Source organism: Equus przewalskii, chromosome 5 (assembly GCF_037783145.1).
Source record: "Equus przewalskii isolate Varuska chromosome 5, EquPr2, whole genome shotgun sequence".
Taxonomy (NCBI): domain Eukaryota; kingdom Metazoa; phylum Chordata; class Mammalia; order Perissodactyla; family Equidae; genus Equus; species Equus przewalskii.
The window spans coordinates 17,918,168-17,938,966 of record NC_091835.1 but is presented as its reverse complement, the minus strand read 5'-3'; the positions used below and the strand labels follow the sequence as shown (position 1 = coordinate 17,938,966).

General features: G+C 41.4%; 1 protein-coding gene across 50 annotated transcripts in view; it reads right to left on the bottom strand.

Moving 5' to 3' along the window:
* The window catches only part of SP100 (SP100 nuclear antigen), a 91,641-nt gene that overhangs the window by 39,352 nt on the left and 31,490 nt on the right, over positions 1–20,799 (bottom strand). For 8 of the 50 annotated variants that reach the window (XM_070620089.1, XM_070620059.1, XM_070620061.1 and 5 more), the window contains 13 exons: positions 19,603–19,771; positions 16,422–16,505; positions 14,963–15,022; positions 11,893–12,042; positions 11,355–11,438; positions 8,718–8,858; positions 7,649–7,732; positions 5,669–5,752; positions 4,753–4,806; positions 4,217–4,309; positions 3,016–3,069; positions 2,633–2,692; positions 2,297–2,380 (listed from right to left, as the gene is read on the bottom strand). In XM_070620089.1, coding sequence (XP_070476190.1) covers positions 2,297–2,380; positions 2,633–2,692; positions 3,016–3,069; positions 4,217–4,309; positions 4,753–4,806; positions 5,669–5,752; positions 7,649–7,732; positions 8,718–8,858; positions 11,355–11,438; positions 11,893–12,042; positions 14,963–15,022; positions 16,422–16,505; positions 19,603–19,771 — 1,201 coding nt within the window. The remainder of the gene's footprint in view (positions 1–2,296; positions 2,381–2,632; positions 2,693–3,015; positions 3,070–4,216; positions 4,310–4,752; positions 4,807–5,668; positions 5,753–7,648; positions 7,733–8,717; positions 8,859–11,354; positions 11,439–11,892; positions 12,043–14,962; positions 15,023–16,421; positions 16,506–19,602; positions 19,772–20,799) is intronic. The other 42 variants (XM_070620090.1, XM_070620060.1, XM_070620063.1 and 39 more) reach the window with 14 other exon arrangements.

Below are 20,799 nucleotides of genomic sequence, written 5' to 3'. Positions count from 1 at the left end.
CTCCATCTCTCTCTTCTCCTCCTTTTACACTGTCCCCTCTTTCTACCATTTTCTCTCATCTTTTAACTCTTTCTCTACATAGTTCTCTTTCTGCCTCATCTTTACTCCTCTTCATTTATTACCCTATGTATGTATCTCATTCTTATCTATTTCCTATGTTTCTCTCCCCAGATCAAGTTTTGGTATCAAAGTAAACCTCTTTCTACTGTAACTTCCCTTTCTGTTTTTTCTTTCCTTCTAGTCCATTTCTCTCAATCTTATCTGACACTTTGGCTTTTTTTTTTTTTTTTTTTTTTTTTTTTTTTACAATTACAATCTTGGTCTTTATATTTCCTTCCTCTATATTCAGCTTCATCTCACAGATTACTACTTTTATCACCACCAAATGTCTGCTCTTTTGACCCTGACCACACTCTTGGCCACTATTACATTTGCCAGCTCCCTGGGAGTTTTCTATATTGCAGGTCTGTCAGTCAGTCATGGACTTTATTACCACGTTTCTGGTACAATTTCTGGGAGCCCTCTTGAAAATTACCTCTCTTCCCCCACAAAACTCCTCAATCTGGTCATATTTGAATTCCACATACACTTGGAAAAACTCGAAACTTACTCAGAGAGGTTTTCATTTGGAGACCTCAGCCTATCTTTTTCATTCTTTCTCCTTATGTTATCCATTCAGTGACCTCTCCCTCTATTTAGGAGCCCAGCTCTTCTCTTTTGGCTCCCTCAACCCTGTTGAAAGCAGCCTGAGTCTGTGCACAAGTCTCTATATGTGTACATAAGTGTGTGTGCATGTACATGAAATGTCTAGAGGGAGAGTTAAGGTAAAGAAGGAAGAGCTTTTCCTCTGTGCAGACCAAAAAACAAAGATAATTGATAGTATTATAATTGGCTTCTCCATCACATTCTAACAGGATGGCATCTCTTCTGATTCTCTTCCTCTACTCATTTGAAGACCTTTGAACTCACAACACACTGATGGACAATATGGAAATGGACGGACTTTCGACTGTGATCAGGAAACACACTTCAGTGTGGTCATGCTCATCTATGTTTGCCACTCAGACGAGCTGAGACGATACCTATTCCAATGACTTTATCTTATATCCAACAAAGATTTGCTTTGTCCTTTCCTATCTAGCCACACCTCATTCTCCTCCCTATTTGTTAATTTTCTGCCTATTGCCCTGACTTACACATTTCTATCTCCATCACTTGATTCTCCATTGCTGTGAGCTTCTCTCTCCTTGATTTCTTGTGTCCTCTGTGTTGCTTTCCCTCTTTTCATCATTGAGTCTCTTAATCTCTGTTCCTTTTTATTTCTCTGTTCATCATTTTTGGTTCTGTCTTTCTAGGTATTTTATATGCCATATAGCTGGCTCCATGCCTATATTCTTTGTTTCTTTATGACTTTTATTTTTATCTACCTATCATCTATATTTCCAATATTCACACCAATATTGGTGGTTATATATCGAATAATGTATATATATAATGTTTGAATGTGTCTATGTGTATATATACATATAGATTTATTTATTGGTGTTAAGTTTTCTTGCATCAGGCACTGATACATTCCACTGTGAATATGCCAGGTCCCTTGTACCTCTTCTTTGGACTTTGATCATGTTTGTGGCACAGCTCTTATCTTCCTGCCTGTTACATACAACAGTCATTCTCTTTAACCATATACATTTGTATATCTGTTTTCTCATCCCAAGATGGGGATAGTAAGAGTTAGCCTGCCTAAGTATCAAGAATTTTATAATGACAAAGTAAGCTCTTATTTGCTGAAGTACTGTAAAATAACATGACATAATCCAATTACAATGGGATGGACATCTGTCAAAAACTATACTAAAGTTTGAGAGTGGTTGATCTGAAGCTTTTATTTCTGTCTATAATTACATAGCAGGACCAAATGTCTTTTGAGGCTTTTACAATTACAAATAACATTAATGTCAACCAATATATCACTAAAGAAATCTAAGATCTTAGTGTTCGTAGGCATGACAGCAAGCATTAAAATATATACCATCATTTTGCTATTCATTTCTTCTACAGCGACGATATATAATTACATACATTTAGTCAATAGGATTCATCCTATTAAACATGAGTTCATAATAATTTCCTGCCTCCTTCCGTTTTCTAAAATGCTGGAAAAGAGTTCCCAGGATTAACTGGATACAAGGTCGTCAAGGTGCTTAGAATAAAATGCATCTGGAAACAGTAGCTTTTAAATCAGATTCCCAACATTCTGCAGGCCAAGGCTTGGCATCCTAATCTTCTTTACCTGACCCACTTCTTAGGGCTGAGATAGAAGTTTCCTGAGGCTCTTCTCCATTATTCAATTCTGAAAAGTCATCACTGCCGATCCCTGCAGAAAGAAGTAAAATTCCTTAACCGTCTCAGTCTGTGTCCTAGGAATCAATCCAGCATGGAAGTCTTTAAAAGGAAAATTGGAAATGGAAGCTCATGTAGGACCAGTAGGAATCTTCCTACCACCAGGCCACCTTGTGGTTCCATTTGACCTATCTGTCAAAGTTGCTCCAGGAACCATCCCTAAGGGCTGGGAAAAAGTTTGCCATGGAAGACACTCTCTTTTGTCATCATTTCTTATGCTTCTTACCCTTTGCGCTTGTATGCACATACTTCTTCTTCTTGCAGCTCTGTATGTTATCCAGAAAGACTGTGGAAACAACATTTTCAAGATGTTAGGTCAAGGCCTCTATCAGCTGGGCCCTGAATAATCACGTGGAGCAGAGCACTCTTCCATCCTGGGAAATAATTTACCCTACTTATGCGAATGAAGAATAAACTTGTATTGCACTCGCATCATTGAACTTTTTGAGGTCTATGTGTTATATCAATTAGCCCATCCCACCTAGTTAAAAATGTATAATTTCAACAAATTAAATATTCTTATTTTAAAGGGTATAACAAAAAATTTGAATGAAGCCTTTGTAGCAAAGAAAGACATTTGTTACATCAAGATTTTTTAATTGCTCTTACATCTTTTCGTATTACTTATCCCCAGAATAGATTTGCTTCCAAAATCCGCAGGATCTAGAAAGAAAAGGAAAACACAATGAGTAATCTATAACTAAAAGAGTTGTAAATCTTATGGCTATTCACGCTGTAGACAGGATTTAGACTAGAAAGATGCAATGATAATCATTTGTGTCTCTTCCCATCTAAAGGAAATAGGTCGCTACCAAATGGAGCAAAGGCCCACATTCCTTTGGCCCCAGTTGCAAAATCAAAGCAGTTTTGAAAACCAATACTTTTTCATAGGTTTGCAGCTAACTAATTTGGCAGCAAATCTGGACCCGTGCTACCATGAGTCCATGTAAAATCTTTATTTATCACACTGAGGGTGAATTCACACAATCTGCTGCAGGAACGTTAATATAGTATATTTGAGAATGGGATTCTGCCTCAGACCCTCTTGGGAGTGTTTTGTAACATATATGAAATACAGCACATTGTATTTTAAAACAACACAATATTATTATTTCACATCTGGATTCAAAGGTTTTGAATTAAGGATTATGGATGTTTGCTAGGAGTTCAGGCTGTTAGTTCTGCCTCTTCCAGTAACTTTCCGTAAGTGATGTGTAAAAGATTCTTAAATGCTTATGTATGGGAGTTTCCCCATCTGTGGAATGCAGGAGAACAACAGTTATCTGGCCTACCTTTTAGGTTTTCGTAAGCATAAAAGGATAGCTTATTTGTGAAGATATTTTCAAATATCATTGTCATGTTGGGGACCATTTGTGAAGAGTAATAAATTGAATTTGATGTTAATAACCAGAAGCTTTTCTTTCTGTCAATAATTAGAGAGTATGACCAGAGTCTTTTGAGTTTTGAACAAGTTTATGACAAAATCAAGTAATGGCAGACTATTCCACTTTCTCTGTTCTCTACAGAAAAGGCAGTGGGCAGGGGTGGAAATCACTATATAATCCAAAAATTGGGGGGATGTGTCTGACAGCATGTAGTAAAAACAGCACTGCTGTTCAACTAGAGCCATCTTATTAAGCTTGAATTTATAGTGATTCCTTTTTTTGCATTTTTCAAAATCGCCACATGAGATAAATGCAGAGAATGGACTCCCAGGTTGTGGAATGAGCTCAGAGTAAAATGTACCAGGAAAGAAGAGCTCTGAACTCAGACTCCTGATGTCCTGGAGCCCGGTAATGGCAGTCCTTACCCTCCTCATCGGGATCTCTTCGCCAGACAGAGCTCCTGGCTCCCAGAGGTGCCTCATCCACTCTGGACTCTGAAGAGTCTTTATATGCCATCACTGCAGAAGGAGCAAATGTCCCTTGAAGGTCTCAGTATATGACAAAGGAACCAAGATAGGAAAACCCCCAGTAGCTCTGAAAACCCAAGGCAAGAACGTTTCTAGGACAGCCTTGGAAGCCTGGTTTTGAAGAAGGCAGATCTCCCCCTTGGCTGCTTCCCAAACTCTGTTTGAAACAGAGTGCCACCCCTCCCCCATCTAAAACTCCTTGGAATGTTTACTTGGGAAAGAAATTTTAAATTTTATTGTGTTTGAGTCTTTGACTTCTTTGGGTTTGCTTGTTACAGTCATTAGTCTAACTAATACAAAAATTAAAATACAAACTATCTTAAATTAAAACAAATTTGTATTTTACTTTGAAGGATATACCAAAGACTTAGGATGAATCTTTTGTAGAAAACACTGTCCGTTTACAACCGTGAAGAGCTCTTATTTGTTCTTACATCTTTTCCTAGGGCCTTTTCTGCATGTTGGTAATTTTCTCAAATCCATGAGCTCTATAAAGTAAGATGGAGGAAATAGTTATTTGTTTGCAAAAGTCTTATGATTTCTATGACAACTCACATGGCAGATGGGCTTGCAATGGCAACAACATTTTGATGATCATTTCCTTCTCTTTCCTTCAACTGAATCTAGTTCTGGTGGCCAGAGGTCACAATGCCAGGTTCTTGCCCTGCTCTCCCTTTTACTCTCCATGTGAATTTGTGAATGACGCTTACACACCACTGGCTCCAGCTCCTCATCTATAAGGCTAGGATAACCTGGTAACCATGTCTCCCTCTTAAGGTTTGTGTGAAAACAAAGTAAAGCTTTATTTACAAAAGCCCTGTGAAAAAATCACAGTAGAAGCCAATGGTTTAACTAATTTGGGTTTAAGAGTAGTTGATCACAAACTATTTTTCCAATAATAATTAAATAGCAGCACAAATTATTCTTTGAAGACTTTCTAAGTGTGGAACTAATGACAATATTGTCAACAAATAGAGGACTACTGTGCTACCTATGATCAGTAGAATATAAAGCATACTGATAGAGAATAAGCACATTGTTTCAACACTTTAGCGTTAATAGACATGATAGAGTGTAGTAAAAGATACTGTCCTTTTACTAGCATATTTTTGCTACATTTTCTGTCCATCAATATATTGGCCCATGCAGTTAAACAACCATTTATAACCCTTCTCTCCTCCTTCCACTTCTCAATAGGGTCAGAGAAGTTAAATGCAGAAATTGGTATTCTAGAAATAATGGAACCAAGGCATATGGAGAATGCTCAGAATAAGATTCATCAGGAAAACAGAACCCTGGATTTCGATTCCGGTTATTTGTTGTCCAAGGTGGCAAACCTAATATTCTTACCTGGTGTAAGCTGAGATCGTGAACAGGTGGCTTCTTGGATCTCTCCTCCTTCTCTTGATTCTAATGAGTCAAAGTTATTGATCACTGCACAAAAGAATAGGAATCCTTAAGGGTCTCAGTGTGTGACCGAGGACCTGATACAGCAGGAAATTCCCCACTAAGGAAACTTGGAAAAATCTTGAAAACCAATGGAAATCGTGGCCTGTGCTCAGGCCACTCTGATCTGCCTTTCTAAGTCATCTGTCCTGTAGGTTAGTGATGCTCCATTTCTTGTCCCCACAGCAAGGGGCAACGTTACTCTGTTGGAACCTTACCTTCCTACATTTCACTCTCTTCTATTTCTTATTCCTTCTACTTGTCATATCACACTTCCTTCGCTTCTGCTGTTTCTCATGCCAGGAGATCTTAAAACTCCTGTGTCAAAGATGGAAGAGCCTCATTTACCTCCTGCCAATCTGGTGTCTCCTTGAACTGTTTGCAAGGCTGAGAAACAATATTCTCTTGTGTTTGAGCCATAGACATATTTTGGGACTACTTTTTAGAGCAGTTTGCCTACACTAAGACAACAGTTAGAATGTGCACTCTAAAAACTGAAGCAGGCTTACATTTTACTTTGACAGATCTACCGAGCAATTAGAGTGAACATATTATTTAAAATATTGTTCTTTTGTAACATCAAGATCAGGTAACATTTTTATTTGTTCTTAGGTCTTTTCCTAGTATTTTCCCCCAAATAGGCAGGTTTCTTATATCCTCTGGGTCTAGAAAGTAGAAAGGGAAAACAAATCACTGATTTGTACACTAAAGAGCTACAAATCTTATGACAACTCATGGTACCCATAAGATTGAGGAAACACAACATTTTGATAGTCATTTCCACCTCCAATTTTACAAAAGAAATAAGGCAGAATGCAGGACACTCGTCTTGTCTTTCCCTTTAATTGTCTATGAGACTTTTTGGAAGACCTTGAAACATTTATGTGATTGTGTTTTCTCATCAAGAAAACAAGAATAACAATGTACATCCTGCTTACCCCTTAAGGTTGTTGCAAAGGAAAAAGTAAGATATTATTTGCAAAGGTGCCTTGAAATATCACTATTATGACACAACTTGCTGAAGAACTATGTCAGAAACAATACTTTCTGTGAAAAACAATACTTCAGCCCAACCAGAAGGACCTACCACTAGAATATACAATTATGGACTGGGGGGCTTTGGGGAGAAGAAGGAAAAAGACAATACTTTATCTGAAGTCTTTTTACGGCTAACACTAGATAGCTGGATGAGTTATCTTATGACAATATAAGAATATGACCTTCCAATAAAGGAATATTTAAGTTTCTGTTCCCTATAGAAATCACTGTATAAATCCAATGCTATAAACATAGAAACCAGTTTTAAAAACAAGCTCATGGGGCCGGCCTGGTGGCGCAGTGCTTAAGTTCGCATGTTCCGCTTCTCTGTGGCCCGGCGTTCGCCAGTTTGGATCCTGGGTGCAGACATGGCACCGCTTGTCAAGCCATGCTGTGGTAGGCATCCCACACATAAAGCAGAGGAAGATGGGCAGGGATGTTAGCTTAGGGCCAGTCTTCCTCAGCAAAAAGAGGAGGATAGGTAGCAGTTAGCTCAGGGCTGATCTTCCTCAAAAATAAAAATAAAGATAAAAATAAATAAATAAAAACAAAAAAAAACCCAAGCTCACTATTTTGCTATCCTATTTCTACTATATAGTCAACATATGGGTGCATATATTGATTAATAGAAGCCATCATTAATGCGTCTTCTCTTCAAAAAGAAAATATAATAGTTTCTTATCTCCTTGCACATCCCAAAAAGGTTAAGTAAAATAAATGCTGAGAGTGGGATTACAGGAGAAACTGGATCCATCATACAAAATGGGTTCAGAATAAGACGCCTCAGAACCAGTAGCTCTTCATTCAGGTTCCTGCAGCCCAAGCCTTGCCCTCCCGCTTCCTTACCAGGGCAACTTTTCAGTATCCAGGTTGAAGCTTCTGAGAACTCATCTCCATCGCTGGATTCTGCAGAGTCGTCACTGCTGATCACTGCACAGAGGAGCAAAACCCCTTAGGGTTTCAGGATGGGGCCAAGGAGCCCACGCAGCAGGAAACCCCATTATGAGAGCACTAGGAAGACCTAGAAGCTAATTTAACTCAAGGCCCCCTGGTCTGTGCTTGAATGTGTGTGGCCTGCAGGTTGCTCCAGGTCCTACACAAAAGGTGATAAAATTCATGCACAGAGGGCAGCTTTGACCACCCTGAGACTCTTCCTACCCCAACCATCATGCTACCTCTTACCTTCACCCTCACTCAACATCTTACCCCCATCTTTGTTCTCCCTCCTACCTTCACCCTCATTCTCCTTCCTACCTCCACCCTCATTCTACCTCTTACCCTCACACTCAGTTTACCTCTTTCTTTCTTCCTTCCTCCCTCCCTTCCTTCCTCCCTCCCTTCCTTCCTCCCTCCCTCCCTCTCTGCCTTCCTCCTTCCCTCCCTCTCTCTCACTCTCTCTCTCTTTCCTTCCTTCCTTCCTTCTTTCCTTCTTTCCTTCCTTCCTTCTTTCCTTCTTTCCTTCCTTCCTTCTTTCTTCCTTCCTTCCTTCCTTCCTTTCTTTCTTCGCTGTCCCCTTGGCCCGGCCCATTTCCTCTACTTAAGTCTCTCTGGTGGTGGTATCTCTTTATAGCTTTCTTTGTCTTCATTTCTTTCTCCATCTCCTCTCACGAATATTTTGTTTCCCCAATTTTTTCCCTCTTCTTTATCTCCTACCACCATACTTTCCTCTCTTGCTTTAGAAATAGTCTCTCAGACATCAATACTTAAACCTACCATTTCTGTCTTTTGGTATTTTTCCAATTCCTGGGGACTCTCTTGTGCTGAGCTCACTGCATAAGGTGCTGGTTTCCTCCCCTTCCTGCCTCTGTGCAAGGCCACCGGGACTACTTTGAAGGACCCTGGACTTTGATAACGTGTTCCAGCCCCTTGCCTGGTACCTGTGATTCACATTACGCATTCTTTTAGTCAGCCTTACCTATTACATCAGATGCCTGGTTAGAGTTAGCCCTTGTTTGGGATTGCCTTTCATCTCCTGGGTTAAAAATTTCCTTCTTTATATCCACCAGATGTACAGAACAGGAATTCAGTTGGATTCCATGGCTGAGTAGCTGTGCTGCTGGACCAAACGGTAATGAACAAAGAATTTTCACTTGTCTCCCCAAAAAGGAGTAATCACCCTTCGTTACCATTAATAAGTCCTTCTCCCTGTAATTCCACTGCAGGGGTGAAGCTAACCCTTTCTCCCTTCTCTTTTCTTGCTGCTCAATTCTGTTCCTTCCTTTGCGCTTTACTTAATTCCGGGTTTTTTTTGCTTGTTTTTACTTACTCTTCTCGTCCTTTTATGAATAATTTTTTGCTTTTCAAAAAATAAAAGTTTTATTTGCAGTATAACACACATAGATAAAAACGGGTAAATCGTAAATTATGAATTATCACAAAGGAAGCATACCTGGGTAACCATCACTTTGGTCAAAATTACTAACACCCCGGAAGCTTCTTAATGATGCTTTCCACGAACTTTCCCCACCACCTAGCTCAAGTAAACCACCACCTTGATTTTTGATACCATCAGCGATTAATTTGGCTTATTCTGAAATGTATATAAATTTGTATAAATGGAATCATGCCCCCTTCTCTTATTTGCTCTCTCTCTGTCTCTTTGTCATTTGGGGGGAATTTGGCTTCCTTTCTCAACATTATGTTTATTAAAGTTATTTGTAACCATTTTGTATATTTATTTTCACTGCTGTACGGTATTTCATTGTAGAAATGGACGATTAAAAAAATAAAACCATAAAAAATCTATTTGTGCTGTTTCAAGCTTTTGGCTATTATGAATAATGCTGCTTTCCTATGTGTTTTTTTCAACATAGCATGCATTTCTGTTGGTTTCTGCTGAGTGATGTAATTCTCAAGTCATAGGCTATATGTATTTTCAACTTTGGAAGATTATATCAAACTGCTTTGTAAAAGCACGTGTAAAGGCAGAAATACAATTGAGAGAGCTTGGCAAATTCAAGTAACTAAAAGGAGTTTGGTGTGATGGGAATGTAGTGTGAGGGAGTGAGAGGCAAGTGATGGTGGAATATGCAACTGCATGGTAGGTGTCCTTCAATACTCGAACCAGGAGCAAGATAGGATGGAGGAGCCCTGCAGGGGATTGTTCCTCTATCTGAAGTGAGAAGTGATAGGGAGCTGGATCAGAGAGCATGAGGGGGATGAAGAGAAATGGACAGGTTGGAGATATTTTAAAGTTGGAATTCACAGAAGTGGCAAACAAAGTTGTGGTTGTTTTCATTCACTAAATTATGGGACTGTTTGTTACACGGCAATAGATAACTGATGCAACTTCCAAATAGAGATGTCTTTCAGATCTTTGAATAAAGATTTTCAGGCACTTGGAGGAATGAGTCTAGAGGACAAGTCTGGGCTGGAGATGTGTGTTTAGGAATTAATAGATTATCGATGGTGGCTGAAGCCATGGAGAAGATGAGACACCTGGGGAGAGACTTATTTTTATCTGAGAGGGTTACAGAGCCATTTTGATCATTGCAGACACGTTACCCTTGTCAATCATAGTAGGAACAGCCTCTTGTGCCTTCTTTCCCATGACTGTCTCCTTAAATTGAACAATGTCCTGATTCGTCTTCTCTCTCTTTACTTGGTCCACTCTCTACTGATTTTTCATTCATTACCTATTATCCCATTCTCTACGTAGTTCTCTTTGTGACTCCTCCCGTTTTTTTCTATTTGTTCATATTCATTTCCCTCTGTATCTTTCTCTATTCACACTCTTTTACTCTACATTTTTTTTTAAATCACTGTCCCCCAGTGTCCAGCAGGGTTTAGGGTACAAGAAGGTGCAGAGAGTGAGATCCTCCTTACATGTGCCCTCGGGCTTCCCTATCTCATGCTACACCTGGCCCTGCTGTCCTCTGCCTGATTTTTTGGTTTATCCATTCTCTGTTTCATTTTCTACTTTCTCCTATTCTCTGTTTCTTAATTGTTAATGTGACCTTCTGTATGCTTCTTCTGAATCAATTTTTGTCTTTCTATACATTTTCCTTATCTCAAGCATTCCCATCATCACCAAAGTTCTCCCTCTGTGCCTTTGTCCACCATACTGAGTCCCTCCACCTCCCACTTCTTTTCTAAAGGTCCTTCGTCTGGGCTTCCTTACTTGCAAGTCTGACCAGGAGCATCATGCATGATTTCCATGTTTCTCTTATAACTTCTGAAAAGCAAGTTGCAACTTACTTCTTTTCCCCAACTCCATAACATGGCACTGTTTAGATTCCATGTCAATTTATCTGAAACCTATCTCACTAGTGTACTTTGTTATTTGGTGTCCCTAGTCTACCTTTCCCATATTCTCTCTCTTTACGTTCTCTCCCTAGGGACAGCCCCTCCATTAAAGAGCTCAGCTCTCTTTCCCCTTTGCACTTCATGCCTGTTAAAAGCAGCCAGAGGCTACACACAAGGTTGTGGATCTTGGGAGGTGTTAGGGCTGGGGTGGAGGCAAGGTGTAGTATGGGAGAACAAAGGAAAGCTTTTGCTGTCACAGAAAAATGAAGAAATAATTTAAAAAATTGGTAACGTAAGTAATAATTACTTTCTTCATCACAGGACGCTGGGCTGGGTGTTTCCCTTCTTGCATCTCCATTATTCTCTTGGATAGGTGCTTGTTCACAGGACTCTGAAGACAAAAAAGACCACAGCTGAGATCCGACAAAGCCTTGCTCTGCCTTATTTCCATTTTGCTACACCTCACTCAGCTTCACTTTCCTTCTCACATTTCCACTTACAGCTTGTGCAAATATTGCCAACTTCACCCCATGAAAGTGTTGGTGCTCCATGGTTCCGCAACCAATCTCTCCCTGATATCTTTGGACTTTTCTTTCTGTCTTTCCTCCCTAACGAGTCACTGCAACTCTTTCCCCTTGTCTCCTAGTTCTTCCTTTCTGACTTTCTTCCTCCAGGTCTCTCCCATCAATGTATCAGGCTCCATTCCTGTCCTCTATGTGTCTGTGTGATTTTCCCCTTCTTTGTTAATAGATGCCTCCTTGAGTCATGCATTACTCCATTCTCTGTCACCAGCAAGGACTCCTTGGCCCCTCCACACTCATGCAAACCCAGTCAGTCAGTCCTACCTGCTGGCTCAGACTCTCGGGCACATTGTTCATTTGCTTGATGGCTTTCTAGTTCATTATTTTTGTCACTTGTGGTATCTTTTCTGTTTGTATTTATCTGTTCTGTTTCACGGAGGTGCTCTGAGAGTCCATTTTCAGGTGGGGCTGTACCTAAACCACATTTTGATTCATAGATATTTTATTTGCCCCCTGCATCAATCAGAGTCCAACAAGAAAATACAAATCACTCTAAGCTTATAAAGCAGAGGAAATTTAATCCAGGGTACTGGTTACACAGTTGATGGGAGAGCTGAGAAGTTCAAATAAAGGAACAGAGCAACCAGAAGAATTGTCAACAGGAAGCTATAAGAGGGACCAAGAGTGAGCCTAGTGACCAGAGTCATTGTGTGGGTAGAAGCTGGACCATGGCTGGCCTGCTTGATGGGAGATAGTCATGGGTGAGATGAAGTCACTGTCAGAATTGTGCCAGAGTTAGTGATGGGGCGAGGGCTTCTCCCTTGATTTCACTCTCCAACCTCTTCCTACTGTCTCCCATATTAGGAAGCCAGCATTGAGGAAGCTGGCAAGCAAGTCTGCAGGGGTTAGTGGCCAGAAACGGAAGGCAGAGTGGAACAAGGGTGGGTAAGGAATGAACTCTTTGGAAACAACCCAGGACAAGCACACACTCCTTCCCACAGGGTGAGCCTCCTCTGCTCTTTGTGGGTTCCATCAACCCATCCCACTGTATTCTCACCAACCTCAATAGAGTACGAATGGATAAATATATTTTTCAGTGCACTGTGGGGTGTTTTCATTTCGTGCCATTTTTCTAAACATAGTAATTTATGTAAAGTATGATTTAAAAATAATTCCCAAAATTTTATTATAGAACATGGGCCCTGGTGCATATTTTCTGCCCCATTTACAGCTCCTTGGAGCCTCCTCTTGGCATGGTGGGCACAAGACACAGCCCCGTCCTCACCTGTGCATGTCACAGCCAGCTGTCCCTTCTGGGTCAGACTCTTGGACACACTTATTGCGCATCATTTGGGTTGTAGGCTGAAACTTCTCTCTTTATTTTCATTGCTCCCCATCACTGAGATGCTCTCAGATTCCATTTCCAAGCAGGGTTGCACCCAGACCACATTGTGAGTTATAACTCATTGCTTCCTCCCCTCATGCCCTATACACACACCCTGTATCCCTTCTCTTCTGCTCATTACTAGTCACAATTCCATCCACTCACCTTCTCCTGTTCTCACCAGCTGCACTCGTAGATGAACAGCTAAGAATTTGGATTAATGCATGTTGTTTTTTATATTTTTAAGTAACTTTCTGAATAGACACGATTTGCTAAAATTATAACTATGCTTTCAAAAATCACTGATTTTTTCTTTTATAAAATATACTATTATTTTTTTGATGGGAAAGATTTGCCCTGAGCTAATATCTGTTGCCAATCTTCCTGTGCTTTTTTTGCCTCCCCAAAGCCCCAGGACATAGTTGTATAGTCTAGCTATAAGTCCTTCTAGCTCTTCTACATGAGCCACTGCTACAGCATGGCTACTGACAGACAAATGGTGTGGTTCTGCTCCTGGGACCCGAACCTGGGCAGCCAAAGTGGAGCGTGCCAAACTTTTACCACTAGGTCATCAGGGCTGGCCCTATAAAAATGTTTTGTTAATTAGAACATCCTTTCTTAAATAACACATCCCAACTGGAAGCTACATAATAAGGGTTTTTCATGGTGCAAGAATTCCTTGAGACTCTTCTACACTACTCATTTCCAAAGGAGAGTCATGGAATAAAGACGTGAAATTCACTATAGACTAGTGCATTCTAAGGGCAGGCAAATCGTGGCCCTCAGTTGACCTTCATGGGCCAGAGGTTGGTATTACTTTTATCACTGCTTCTACAGCCTGGGGAATAATTAAATCCACAATGGATATCTGTGAGAGAAGACAATCCCAAAGTTTACTGTAATGGTTAAAAGTTTAGACTCTGGTGCCAGATACAAATTATGATGATAATTAAATGTAGTAATAGTAACAAATGCATGGAACACTGATGAAGAACCAGGCATGATTGTGAATACTTTACATGACAAAACTAGTTTAAAATCCATCACCCTGTGAAGCAGGTACTATTATCTCATGCATTTTATAGATGATGAAACTGAAGGACAAAGAGGGGAAGTAACTTCCCCAAGAGCACAGGGAGAATTTGAAGTCAGGTTGTGGGCATCCAGACCCCTTGCTCTGACACTACCTTACAGCAGACTTCAATCCCAACTCTCAGTTAAGTGAATTTGCACAACCAAATTCTCTAAGCTGATTCTTTCCTGTCTGAAAAATGGAGATGCTATAACAGTATTTTAAGGTGTTTGAGAAGATTAAATAAAATATTACCTGTGTCATTATATGGGATACTGTGACTGATCAGAAAATTAAGTCATTATGATCAATGCCTTAAATTTATAATATTTAAAATATTTAGTAACGTTATTAAGAGTGCCATGGATTAAGGGGAGTCAAGAGTTGTAAACAGTGATTATTAGTTGCTAAAGTACCAAAGGATTTTAGCAGAGACCCATCTAGTGTTTGGAGGGCAGCTCCTGGCCCATTGCCCCGGGGATGATGGGAGAGGGTTTGCACAGGAGGCACTTGGTGTCCATTGTGCTGTGTGAGGGAACCAACCTGTGAGGTACCCTGTTGCAAGAGGAACACTCATCTCCCCCTCCCCCTACCACTCTCGCCACAGCAGTGGCCACCACTGGACATGATCTCAAAGCACCAAAGCAGTGATCAGATTCAAGCAATACAGAGGCAGAAAACTGTGAAGCCAGTCACATGGGCAAAATATCCAGAGCTGTCAGGAGCTGACAGCAAGAGTGTTTGAGGAGGATGGGAGGAGCGACCCTCCCAGGCAACCCAGAGTAGGAAGACTGTTATCTAAGTCCTTGGAGAAACTGCAGAGGCAAAGACTGACAATTCTGGGCAATCTGTGATACACAGAAGCAGGCCCCACCACAGCACATCCCAGAATGCATCAAGAACAGCAAAGGATCACAGAACAGTCAACACAAACAGACCGTGATAAGACGAGGATTCTTCACCTGACCAGGATGGGCTTCGCGAGTTTTCGCCAGTTCCTAGGGGGAAGAAATTAGAAGTTTATTTCAGTAATTGGAGTATGGGCTGTGCCATTCTCCCCTAATCCCTTTTTCTACAAAATCCCTTTTTTATAAAGGGAGTTGGAGACCCCCTCCAGGGGTCAATGAGATCAGTACAGAGCCTATCAATCAATACAGAGACCATCTGACCTGGCAGATCCCACTCAACTCTTACAGCCCAAATCCATCCCTCTAGAGTCGGATCTGGGGTCAGCTGCACCCCTGGTTGAGAGGGCTCCACCAGGTCATCTCACTGTGTGTCCTCCATGAGGCACTTGGGTAACTGCTGATGGCTTTTCTTGTCAACCACAGTCATAGTGAACCTGCCTTTGTCCCCAGAGCTGTCCCTGACTGGTAGCCTTACCTCAGTTCCTACAAAGTCTGGGTGCCTTGTCCTCACCCCCTCTTACTCCACACTCTCCCTCTACACATCTGTTCACTCTGTCTTGTTGGCCTTTCCATGGGGATTCAGTGTCTGATTCTCCTCTACTTCCTCCAGCTCCCAGTATTCTTTTTCTCTCTTTCTCTCTGCATATATTTCTTTATTTTTGTTTCATGTTTCTGTCTTTTCCGTTAGATTATCTGGGTAGTGTACAGGGTTAAGAACATGGGCTCTGGGTTCAGAATTCCTGGGTTCATCCTTGCTCATTTGACCCCAGCCCAACTACATACATGGTCTCCAGACTTCAGCTTCCTTATCTGCATAATGGGCACATAAGTGATACTACCCTCCAATGGCAGCCATGAGCACTGAACCCACAAGTGCCAGAGTAAATGCTCAGTCAACTGAGATGTGAATAATATGGTTGTTTTTATTGTGTCCTTTACCCCTTTCTCCTCTGTCATTTCCCCTCCTTCCTCCTCTTTCTTTCTCTCAAAGTGCCCACATCCTCTTCTCCACATCTTGACTACTTTCTCTCTTGTCTCTATATGACTGCCTTTCTCCTTGAATATTCCTGCTCTTGAACAACGTCTCCCACATTTAAGTCAGTCCCTTCTTCTGCCATCATCAAAGGTCTCTTGTTTGATGCTAACTTTGGCCCATAGTTCTAGCCCTTCACAGCTTCACATTGATCTTCTCCTACAGGGGACTCTCTAAATTGAAATTACTTCCAGGTAGTCATTTTCTTTAAATCTGGTTTACTGACACACTGGGTTCCTCTTCCTTTGTCTTAGTCATTGGACCAACAGTCTCTTGTCAGAGATCTTCCTCCAGGATTTGGCTTCAGGTCAGACACTCATGCAAACACCCTCCCGTCTTCTCCATGCTCCTTCAATATCTCCCTGATTCACAGTGTCCACTCAGGGCTCAGCCCCCATCTCCCTTTCTCCTTTCCTCATAGCAGATGAGAATGGGTGTTTATCAGGTCGCAATCACCTTGTTCAAGTCTTAGCTGGATATTAGGCCTCTCCTCCATCTGTTCTCCTTCCCTTTCCTGGAGATACCTTTTCTCTTGGACTGCTGAAGAGAAGGTGAGAGAGAAGAAGGCAATTAGAGATCTCCATCAGAAACCAGAGACAACATCGCAAAATTACACGGTTAGGAATTTCCAAACCTCGGGTCACTCAGAGCTCAGATCCTCATGGTAAAATACCCCTCATCTTCTCTGAAACAGAAGAGAACCCCCAGCAAGGGAGCCTTTATGTTTCCCACTCAAACGTGGGGATGAAGGAGTTTTGGAAACATTATGTGCCTGTTGCTCGTGTAAAAAAAAAAAACTTCAGCTAGCCAGGAAAGCATACATCAAAATAAACGGTAGAATTGAAATATGTTTTCTGAACTGTTCAAGCTGTAAGGGAGAAACAGAGGGGTTTCCTTGGAAAAAGAGTTAAGATCCTAGAGAGATCCGTGTGTATAATAGGGAAAGTCCACCAGCCTGAAAGAAACAGCTAGAGAAGAGGAGGGTTTGGCTTACTTGAGTCCGGGACTATGAATGGTTCTCAAAGTGACAAGCCAGAAGACACAGGGAGGAACTAGACAGAGCTTCCATGGGGGAAAGATCCCAGGAACAAAGTAAAGACTCTCTGAAGCTACAAGCAGAGAGTGTATATCGCAGTGCTGGAAGACGTCCCCAAGAGTGTGGATCAGGGGCCCGGGAGGCTGCCAACGAGGGGGCCTAGGACACCAGACCAGGGCCCCTGCATGTGGATGACCCAGAAAACGTAGGAGGGAGCAAATAAACTAAGAAGCACAGGGGAGTGTCTCTGTGAGGAGTCCAGGGAGGAGGAGATGCCATGGGAGGTGATGGGGCCTGTGCTGCCCCAGGGCTGATGACAGGAGCTCCTCCTGGGACAATGCCTGCAGGAGGTGAGATGGACAGGACTGTGGGGACCACAGATGCTTTGTCATCCCAGGACACATCTTCAAATACTGGCAAAATCAGGTAGAAGATATGAGGAGAACAAAGGGCACAAACCAGAAAGGTGGAGGAGTCCTCTGCACAGGTTTTCCTATGAGGGGTTGGGGTTGGCGTGGTAGTGGAGGGCTTCTTTGCACTGGATGAAGGTGGGGGCCAGTCAGCAGGAGAAGGTGTCCCACCCTGGGCTAAACTCCCCAATCTCCTGGCTTTGGGCTCTTGACCTACATGTCCCATGGACAACAGGGTCCCGGAGTCAGCCACTGCCATCTCCCCTAGGGGCAGGTGGGTGGCAGCAAGTGTTGGTGCAGGTAATCTCAGCATGAGGAGCCCCAGAAACTAACATGTGTGATGTGGATACTGGGCCCGGGGAGGGGCGTCCTGGCAGTCCATGGAGAGGATCAGAGCTCCTGAGATGTGGGCAGTAAAGGTAACTGCCATTCCCTTCGTACCCAAGGCCTGGGGACATCTGGATTACAAAAGTAATATTGACGTGAAATTTGTGACTAGGTATTTGACTTCCTTTATTCCTTTTTTGAGTTGAATGACTTGCTGTAGAAATTTTGTTTTTATATTTTTTTTAATTTTTAAAATTTTTCAAAATTTTTTAATTAATTAATTTTTTTCTTTAAAGATTGGCACCTGAGCTAACAACTGTTGCCAATCTGTTTTCTTTTCTTTATGTTTTTTCTCCCCAAATCCCCCCAGTACATAGTTGTATATTTTAGTTGTGGGTCCTTCTAGTTGTGGCATGTGGGACGCCGCCTCAACGTGGCTTGATGAGTGGTGCCTTGTCTGTACCCAGGATCCGAACCAGTGAAAGCCTGGGCCGCTGCAGCAGAGCACGCAACTTAACCACTCAGCCATGGGGCTGGCCCAGAAATTTTGTTTTTAATTAGATAAGATTGCTATTGACATGAATCAACAAGACATAAGCTTTATGCTTACTTTTTTCCCCTTTCTTATAAACCTGTTAGCGTCTCTTTATTGCCTAGTAATAAACTTCAAATTGCTTAGCTTTATATGCTAGACTTTGCAAAATCTTCTTCAAACTTCTCTCTCTTGAATCAGCTCCCACAGTCTGCTTCTCACTCTCTGACTGAACCAAATGGAATTTGTCCTTGTTTTGAAAACACATTAGACTCTTTCACAATCCATGCCTGATCCATAGCATCCACCCTCCTCAGGACATGTGACCGTTTTTCTTATCTTATCTGGAGAACTCCACTGAGCCCAAACTGTGTTGGAATAAAAAGTTTTCTAGGCAAGTGCCTCTCTCTCTCTCTCTGTCTACGTAGTAGAGCATTCTCTTAACTGTGTTCCGTTAAACAAGTATAAATCATGCCTTCTCGGGAAAAATTCAAGAGTCAAACCTTTAGTTTTGTATAGCATCAAAAATAGTCCTGGGCAGAACAAGAGGTTTTGTGATTATTTGAGTAATGTTTGCTTCACTCCTTGTGGAGAAAGAGTTAATAAAACCATTTCTGCTTTTTTAAGAGCAAATTTCATGTTGGATTAACTTTCTTACTCTGGCAACCTGATGAAGGTGGCCTTTCTTCTGTGTTACTAGGCCAACACTGGGTTTAGGGTTAAAAATGAGCCATAAATAGTAGATTGCATGTAGATGGGGGTACGGGAGGGTGTTCATCTATGGACTATAAGTCATACTTTGGTCTTCCTTCATTGTGGTGACTCTTGAAACTCAGCTTGTCCATCATGGGGTACCTGAATGTTACGATTATGGAGTTGTTACATGAGATATCGACCCCCATGGTCATGGTGCTACTAAATCAATGTGGATCCTGCATTTACCAGTAAGCTGTCACTTGAGATGGGCAGTAGTGAACCAGGTAGACTGCTGTGTGGACTACTGCAAGGGGTATCACAGAAGAGGAGCAAATGATGCCACCCTATCGGGATGCTGTGTTCCCTGTCATTTGTCCTTCTAAGTAAATATGATCCCATGTGGCTCTGGCCATCCTGTGAGTCTAAAAATACCTAGTTAAGCAGATCTCTAGGTGGGTGTTGTGTGCCATAGTTACTATACCATAAGCTTTGAGAAGGCTCATGATATGTGTGTTTTTAAACTGCTATATCCCCACTGCCCAGCACCATGTGTGGCACATGGTAGGAGCTCAATATATATTTATCAAAAAAAAAATTTGTCCTGGACATCAAAAGGTCAGTAATAAACCCAATTACCCTTTTCGAAGCTTTTATAAATGTACTGCAAATCGGGGTACTCCTGCATGTTGACCTCGCTGAACAAGGCTTCCAGAAGCGGCACATCAAAAGTCTTCTCCAGTTCACTGAGCACATGGTACACCACTCTTTGTATAGGGACCAGGTTTCTACAAGAATCCTGAGCATCCTTAAAAAAATATTGAATGGAGAAAATATAAATACAGACTTCCAAGTTATAGAAGAGCCCTTGAAAGTGAATTTATGGGTAATGTACTCCAATTTCTCTACCTAGGTATCTTCTCAGGGAAAGTTTTAGGATTTCTATATATTTGTATGGCTACTAAGTGAAACTAGTAAATCCTTCCTCCTTAAAAATACCCATTTGTGAATAAGATCTTCTCACGCTCATTTACATTAGATGTAAGAAGAAGCAATTTTGAAGAATAAAACTGGGTTCAAAGTTAAATGTTGCATGGCCCTTTAAGAACTTGGTCATATGTTCTAGGAATAGACTTAGCAGGTGATGAGCAGTTGTTTTGTTGATTGGACAAGCTCTGAACTGACTTGGCGTGGAAGAACTCAGGAAGCCAGGTGACAGTTCTCCTCTTTGTGAACTTGACCACAGAAAAAGCATATTCACAGCGCAAAGGGAAGACTTGCATCTCCGTATATCCAGCAACACCTATTGCTAAAATAACCCAAATTCCTAGACTCCAGAAATACCAAAAAGATAAAAAAGAAAAGAAAGGAGAAGAAAACTGAAAACTGTTGGGCAAAATATAGCAAGTATCCATTTTCAAATTTGTCCTAAGAAGACATCAATTCTGCGTGTGCTTTAATGTTCTCAGGTCAAAGCATTTAAACCGAAGTTCATTGAAATGAAATGCTGTATCAATTATTGTTTCATTAAATCAATTCACTAAATTTATTAATCAATTAAAACTACTTTTAATTCTTATGCTATATTGTGTGCATTCCTGCAAGGCATTATACGTCTATGGAACACACCTGCTTCAGATCCAGCCAATCTCCACTGCTATTCACCCCAACTCCAGTGGGCACCATGGAGCACCATTCCTTCAGAAGCAGGACTGTCTCTGGTGATGCCTGCTTCTCCTTTCCCTTTGTACATACACGAACACTTACAGCAATAATTGAAAAGGTCCCCCAGTCATAGGAGGCTCCTCAGTTGGAAAGCTGTGCCCTGATGTTTGG